The 7549-nt window shown below is 43.7% G+C and overlaps 1 protein-coding gene across 2 annotated transcripts in view; it reads right to left on the reverse strand.

Annotated features, from left to right (window-relative positions):
• The window catches only part of Slc17a8 (solute carrier family 17 member 8), a 49426-nt gene that overhangs the window by 21770 nt on the left and 20107 nt on the right, over nt 1-7549 (reverse strand). For both annotated transcript variants that reach the window (XM_032911074.1, XM_032911083.1), the window contains exons 3-4: nt 3508-3626; nt 950-1064 (exon numbers count right to left, since the gene is read on the reverse strand). In XM_032911074.1, coding sequence (XP_032766965.1) covers nt 950-1064; nt 3508-3626 — 234 coding nt within the window. The remainder of the gene's footprint in view (nt 1-949; nt 1065-3507; nt 3627-7549) is intronic.

A 7549-nucleotide genomic window follows, 5' to 3' on the forward strand; every position in this document is an offset into this window, starting at 1 on the left:
TGCCAAATACAAAGCCGATGTTTCTCACAATCTTTTATGCTTCAACCAAATCCCTAGTGTGGTAGTGTTTGAATTCGGGTGTTGTGGGGTGACAAGGGCACAGAGATGGTGGCCTCATGAACGGAATTAGTGCTCTTACAAGAGAGACTCTGGCAGAACTGTTGCTCCCTGTGAGAGGAGAACACAGAGATGGCTGTCAGTCTAGAACCAGGATGCCGGTTCTGATTGGTCACTGACCATGTTGGCAGCACAGGTCTGGGACTTCCCAGCCTCCGAAACCATGAGAAATAAGTACCTGATGTATGTGGTGCCGTGTTACTGACTCCCAAACAGATTTTTGAAGACATCGAATCACATAATTTAACTAATTTTGACTAAATAATAGTGATCCTGACGTCCAAAAATATAGTTCAAATATAAGGACCATGGAGAATCAAAAAGATATCTTATATCCATATTTAACATTACTAAAGAATAATGTGTAGGAAGTGGCTTCCACAATCAACCTTTTTGTCCCCTCATTTCCAGGCACAGAATCTATTTCTCTGAGGCTCCAATTTGTTAAGGCTGGGTCTTAGCCTTGGTTGTCACAGATACAAATGTCACCTTCTCTCCGCCAAGTCAGGGGCTATGAACGTACAGCATATGTCCTTCTATAAGAGAACTAAAGTTGAACTGGTGTCTCAACAACAATCTAGATTTCTCTTTCTTGTCTTTTTATGAAGGGTAACTAGGAACTGAAGACGGGCCTTGCACGTGCTAGACAAGCATCCTATCACTATTATAACCTTAGCCCCTTTTAAGTTTTATTTTGCAAGGGGGGCTCACTAAGCTTCCCAGAAAATCTACTTGAGATCCCCCTGTCTCAACCTCTTCAGTAACTGAGATAACAGGCCTGCACCACGGACCTGGACTACACTCTTAACTGTAAAGAAAGCGTCTCTCCTACCTCCACCAGACCCTGCAAAATCCTCACACACATGACACAGCCGTAATGCACCCTGGCCGCGGAAGGGATGAACATGTTCAGGGTTGACGTCAAGAAGATGGCAGCTCCAAAGACCCTGGGGGACCAAAGCACTGTGTTATTGTCCAGGATGATGTTGGCTAAAATACTGCAGTTAAACGTCACAAAACAGCATCTATGAACATCTATGAGAGATCATGATGGAAATTAAGAGAAATTAAACCAAAGAAATAGAGAGTGCTCTAGAATCTGCTGTGTCACCAGCTAGACTCCTGGGTTGCTTTGATTTTCAACTCTCAGTCACATTCATGGAAGACCAGGATGTCCAACCTGCACAGTGCCATAGATGGCCACAGGACAACCGTGCTAAGGGGAACTTGAGGTGCACCCACATCCAACCTGTTTCAGCCAAGTGACCCTTCCTATTTGTGATTTCTCATGTTTGCGATTGTGCCTCCTGCTTCCCTCTCTCCTCTCAACAGACCAGAAGAGACTACTGACAATCCAAAAAGCAGCTTGTGACCTGGGAGCAAACTGTAAACTTGTCTTACTCCCCATTATTTCCTAACATGGCCACTTACTTCCCCCTTCTTGCCAGCCCAAGAGTCTCTTGGAAAGAAGAAGGTATCATTTCCTTCTCTCCTCTCATAATGTTTTCTGAGGCAGAGTCATATATGGTGTGTGTATATGTGTATGTGTATATGTGTGCCATATATTTGCATGTGTCATATATATATATGTATATATATGTACAAGCATACATACATACACACATATACCAGGCTAGTCTTGAACTCACATATAGCTAAGAATGAGCTTGAATTTTAGATCCTCCTACCTCTACTTCCTAAATGCTGGGGCTACAGGCATGTGCTACCATACTCAGTTTTGTTCAGGACTGAGGATTAACCCTAGGGCTTCCGGTCTTCTAGATAAGTACCCTACCACCTGAGCTACATCCCAAGATGCCCCTCCTTACATATTTCAATGACTCTTGCACTTTCCGTGCACACCAGGAAATCTTTCTATGAGTGGTTTTCTTCTAGAGGCAGGAGTATAAGGAGTAACCATTGACGAGCCAGTAGCCGTTAGCACTTGATCGGTCTTAAAAGAATACTATAGCCAAGTAACAATGGGAAGTAAATGAAACAAGCTAAGCAAGGACATATGTAAAAACAGTCATGCTTATATATATTTAGGCCCTAGTCATCCTTATATATATTTTTAGACCCTATGGCGGTAAGTTGCAAGCATCTTGACCTTGACCCTTTAAAATACATTTCATAGTAAGCTTGGGAAGTAGTATTTCAGTGAGCACAGTTTTCCAGGCAGCATAAAGCCCTGAATTCAATCCTGCAGAATCCAGATAAAAAGCCAAGCGTGCTGTTGAGCCTACAAGTCCAGCCCTGGAGAGACAAGGACTGGAGAATCTCTGGAATTTGTTGGGTACATTGTCGAGTTCAATGTTTGCTCTGGTTCAGTGAGAGACCCTGTCTCAAAAGAAATAAGGTCGTGGTGTGTGATTGGAGAAGGCACTTGACATCAACCTCAGGTCCTGCACTTGCATGCACACGTGTGCACACCACACACACATGTGGGGTGTGTATGTGTGTGTGTGTGTGTGTGTGTGTGATATTACAGCCCAGTGTATACTTATATACACACATAAATGAGACCAGTTTTAGAAACCAATACTTACTCTCATAGGTCATATAGTCTGATGTTTCATTGCCTTTATTCTCTTTAATTGCATTCTCATCTGTTCCTCTCTTTATCAAAAAAGAAAAAAATTTCCCACTGGTGAATCACTATGCTGACTTCAAAACCATGTGAGTTGTGATTTCAGAGATTGGGGGGAAAAAACCTACCTTGCAAACTTTGATCTCTTTTATGGAATTGACTCACACAATGTCTCTGAATATTTGACTCACTCCTTTTCTGCAACATGATCCAGACTACAGAATCTCCCTCAAGTGAACACTCTCGTCTCATCAAATACTGGGAGTGACAGAAAACGCACTTCCTTTAGTGACAGTCCACTCTGCTCTGAAGAGTTAGCTCCTTAGACAAATGCTGGGTCACTTAAGAACATTGGTCTAAAGGCAAAATGTCAGTGTTCACACCAGTGTTCATACGGCGCCTCTATCGTGCTGGTGATGTTGACATAAACACATAGGAGTATGGAATGTCACTGATCCAAACCACAACTTAATCTAACGTTTCATTTCTCTGATGAGGAAACTGAGCCCCCGAAAGGGAAGTGAGTCAATAGTTTTGTTCCCCAGTTTGCCAGTGAGGGGTCATGAACCACTTCCCCAGACTCACAAATTATTCTTTTTACAACTTAATGAACTACAAGGTAAATTACATTGTTGGGGGAGGGGGAGCAAATCCAGAAAGACTCTTAAAAACAGTGCCATGGAGGACCAATATCTCTGAATCGCATCTGCCTGCATCCCTACCCTGAGAACACGCAGGTGAATAAAGGCACGAGGCTCCGGGGTAACCTGGACAGGACGGGTCATGTCCATCACTCTTACCTGTTAGCAGCAAACTTGTTTGAAATGAAGCCACCGGGAATTTGTGTCACAATATAACCCCAGAAAAAAGATCCATGGATAAGACCCACCGTCTCTGGATCCCAGTTAAACTGTGCTGTCTGGAAACAAGAAACAGATGCAATTGGGTTTAGGGGACAGCTAATACCATGTCAACACGTGACAATTCATGAGCTCTTCCTTTGTCTGGTGGTAAGTTTCTGGGACACGCTTGAATACTTGGGTTGCAACAGCCGTAACATGGACTAAAAGGGGTCTCTGGTCTTACAAACTTACCTTCTGGTAAGAGGGAAGAGATACACAGAGTTAAGTATACACACACATACCATCCATGTGTAAAATGTGATATCCCAAAGAGCCATGTGTGCTAAGAAAAAAATTAAAACAAGTTGTGAAGGAAACAAACAAACAAAAAAAAAAAAGAGCTCTGGACTTAGCATGTGATTTGCTGGGCTGTTCATTCTTTTTACATTTTTTAAAGAGTGACAGACATCATCTAGTAGTTAAAGCACTCACCTTACCTTAAGAAGGCCCTATACTCGGCTCGAGACCCCATATGAACAACAATGCCAAGCAACCAGAGCTTCCAGGGACTAAGCCACTACCCAAAGACTATACATGGACTGACCCTGGACTCCAACCTCATAGGTAGCAATGAATAGCCTAGTAAGAGCACCAGTGGAAGGGGAAGCCCTTGGTCCTGCCAAGACTGAACCCTGAGTGAACGTGATTGTTGGGGGGAGGGTGGTAATGAGGGGAGGGTGGGGAGGGGAATACCCATATAGAAGGGGAGGGGGAGGGGTTAGGGGGATGTTGGCCTGGAAACTGGGAAGGGGAATAACAATCGAAATGTAAATAAGAATACTCAAGTTAATAAAGATGGGAAGAAAAAAAAAGAAGGCCCTATACTCAATCTCCAAAATAGAAAAAAACAAAGTTGCCATTGTATTATCAAATGCATTTTGCTAGGGATATAACTCAGTGCTAGAGTGACTACCTTGTTTGTGTGATGCCCTAGATTTAATTCTCAGGATAAATAAGGAACAAAGAAATCCTCTTTTGTCATTGTTTTAAGATAGGGTCTCATTGAGTAACCCAGGATGGTCCAAACTTGTGATCCCCAGACTCAGCCCTCTGTGTATTAGGATTAGAGGTATTCACCATCATGACTGGCTGAGTCTCAATTCTTAACTAAGATAAAACTCATTCTACCTTCACCACCTAGCTGCTGTCAGCAACAGCATCCCGTCCTCGCCCTTTTCTCTCCGAGCACATGATATTTCGGTCACTCTTGAAAGAACTGAGACCTGCTGAGAAGGGACTTTGGGCATCACCTGAGCCCCACTGGGTAATAAGCACAAAATGACAGCTTGAATAGAAACTTCACCAAATAGGACAAGGAAATGACCAACGGCCATGCTTATAACCACTGGGAAACTGGAAAGATCACTAACTTTGGGGGAAATAGAATTGGCTCATCCTATCTGTCAAGATGACATGAATATCTTCCCACTGGGGTGTGTGTGTGTGTGGGTGTGTGTGTGAGTGTGTATGTGTGAGTGTGTGGAGTATATATGTGTGTATGAGTGTGTGGGGTGTGTATGTGAGTGTGTGTGTGTGTGTTGTGTGATGTGTGGGGTGTGTGTCTGTGTGTGTGAGTGTGTGTGTCTGTGTGTGTACGTGTGTGTGTATGTGTGTGTGCACGTGCATTTGTGTATGAGATCATGCGTGTATGTGCATGCTCATGCTCATGCACATGCGTGTGTGAGTGCTTACACATATAGAAAGAGGAGAAAGAGAATGGGTGAGAATGTGGAGAAACTGGAATGTTTTATGCTGCTGACGGGGACGAAGAATGGCTCAATTGCTCATGGACATAGTATAGAATTCCCCCACAATCTTAAAAACAGATCTAAGAGTTTACCTAAAAAAAGACTCAACTTTATGCTTTGGAGTACTTATCCAAAAGATATCAGAATCTTAAGGACTTCTGTACTCTAACATTCACAGTGTCTGAGATATGGAAGCAACCTGATGCCCACTGACAAACGAACTTGAACAGTGTGGTGTGTACTTTCCATGAAAAAGAGAAATCACATAGCATTCAATGGCCCAGATGGGGTTAGAACACAGATGCCAAGGGAAATAAGCCAGCCAAAGGAAGAGCAATGTGTGTGCTCCTTCTTATATAAGTATCTGAAAGAGTCAAACGAATAGACTTCCAGAAGGCACGGTGATTTTTGAGGGACTGGGAGGAGGGAAATGGAGAATCGCTAATCAATGGGTAAAATGTGTTCATCCGACTAGTTAATAAGCTTCAGAAATTGGTACTGCACTTACAGCCGACGATAAATGTTTACCAAGAGGGTTGCTCTCAGTTGGATCAGCTAGGCCTACAGTCACAGCTACTGGAAGGCTGAAGCAGGAGGATCAAGTTTAAGGCCTACTCGGTCTACAGAGTAAATTCAAGGCTAGCCTGGGCAACTTAGTGAGACCCTGTCTCCGATAAACAGCTTGGAAGTAGAGTACTTTATCTACCCAAAAGGACACCCATGTCAAAGCCTTGAAAAGGCTCCTTTATTTAGAAAGCACGTCTTTTTGCCAATGTGAAAAAGCCAAAGGTCTCAAAATGAGATGTTCAGAATTTGACAGCTGAACCCTTTAATCAAAAGACAGATGTCCTTAAAGGGGAGAAGGCAGAGAGTTAAGATGCCAAATTGCTGGCGATACTGTCTTAGGAAACGTATATAGGTGCTTAATAGAAGTACTTTTGTTCGATCTACAAGAAGTCCTCTTCTTTCCATTACAATAAAGGTAAGAGGGTCACCAAAAGACTGGTAGACATGTTGCTTTGTATTTTCCTGTTCAGCCTCCTTCAGAGAGAATTCTGTTTCCCTAGCCATAGAATACTCCCCCTCTGTCTACCCCAGCGGATAAACACTAGAAGAGAGAGCTGAGCCCGGGGATCACAGGTCTTGGGAACAGAGAGAAGCCACAGAAAAAGACAGAAAGCAGCCCATCAGAAGACATGGGAAGCTAGAGCAGACCAGGAGAAGTAGATGAGAGAGCCTGTGGTACCAGCAAGCTGGAAACTTGGCAAAGTATTTTCCAGGTCTCCCAGGAATAAAACAGAGTCTACATCTCCCGTAGTGGCTCTGTTCCTGTCTCAGGAACTCATACAGATGCCTTCCCAGCTTGGTAGAGGGCATTCTGGACCTCAGTTTCCCTACCCACAAGATGGATCGTCCACACAAACTTCCCCCACCCAACCTGCTGCCTGTTCTTCACTCTCGTGAGATTGCACTTGAGTCTCCGGCAATCCTCTTGGTCGTCTGAGTAGCTCTCACTGAACTTCTATTCTTTGCAACCAGCAATCCTTGGCCAGGACACAAGGACACACCTTTCCCAGGCCTCAGAGCTAATAAGCAGTGATGTCTAAAAGCAGGTCTGGAGAATCCTAGAGTCCATCACTGAAACCCTGCAGGGCTCGTGGATAGTGAGAAATCATCGCAAAGTGTCTCAGCCTTCAGTTGCTTTCTGCTGACCCTATGCCAGCTACGAAGGGCCACAAAGGCTTTGACTTATCAATTTGGGGAGGGAGGAGTGCCAAGGTCGAATGTAGGGCTTTTCCTATGCTAAGTCCGTGCTTTTCTGCCAAGCTGTCACCTAGTAGTAACTCATGGTATTAAGCTAAAAATGTGACTATCCACACACATCAGCTAAGTCATCCCTCACACCGCTTGCAAGAAGGATGCCACATAGGTCTTTTCTGGGCCTAGTGCTTATGCAGTCCCTCACATGAGGCTTCCAAAAACAATCTCAGTGTAAAATAACTATGTTTTCCCATGAAGCTAACCAGAGAGAAAGAAATGTTAGCCCATCCAGAGCTCTGTCACCGTGTTAGTCATACACAACTGATACCTAATTTGTTCTGTGTGGACAAAAAGGACAGTATGTAGTAAATTAGTTTTGCTTTCTAGAGCATGTACGTTTGTCATTTGGTGAGGTTTTTATTTATTATTAT

The sequence above is a fragment of the Rattus rattus genome, chromosome 1 (genome assembly GCF_011064425.1).
Source record: "Rattus rattus isolate New Zealand chromosome 1, Rrattus_CSIRO_v1, whole genome shotgun sequence".
NCBI classification, from domain to species: Eukaryota; Metazoa; Chordata; class Mammalia; order Rodentia; family Muridae; genus Rattus; species Rattus rattus.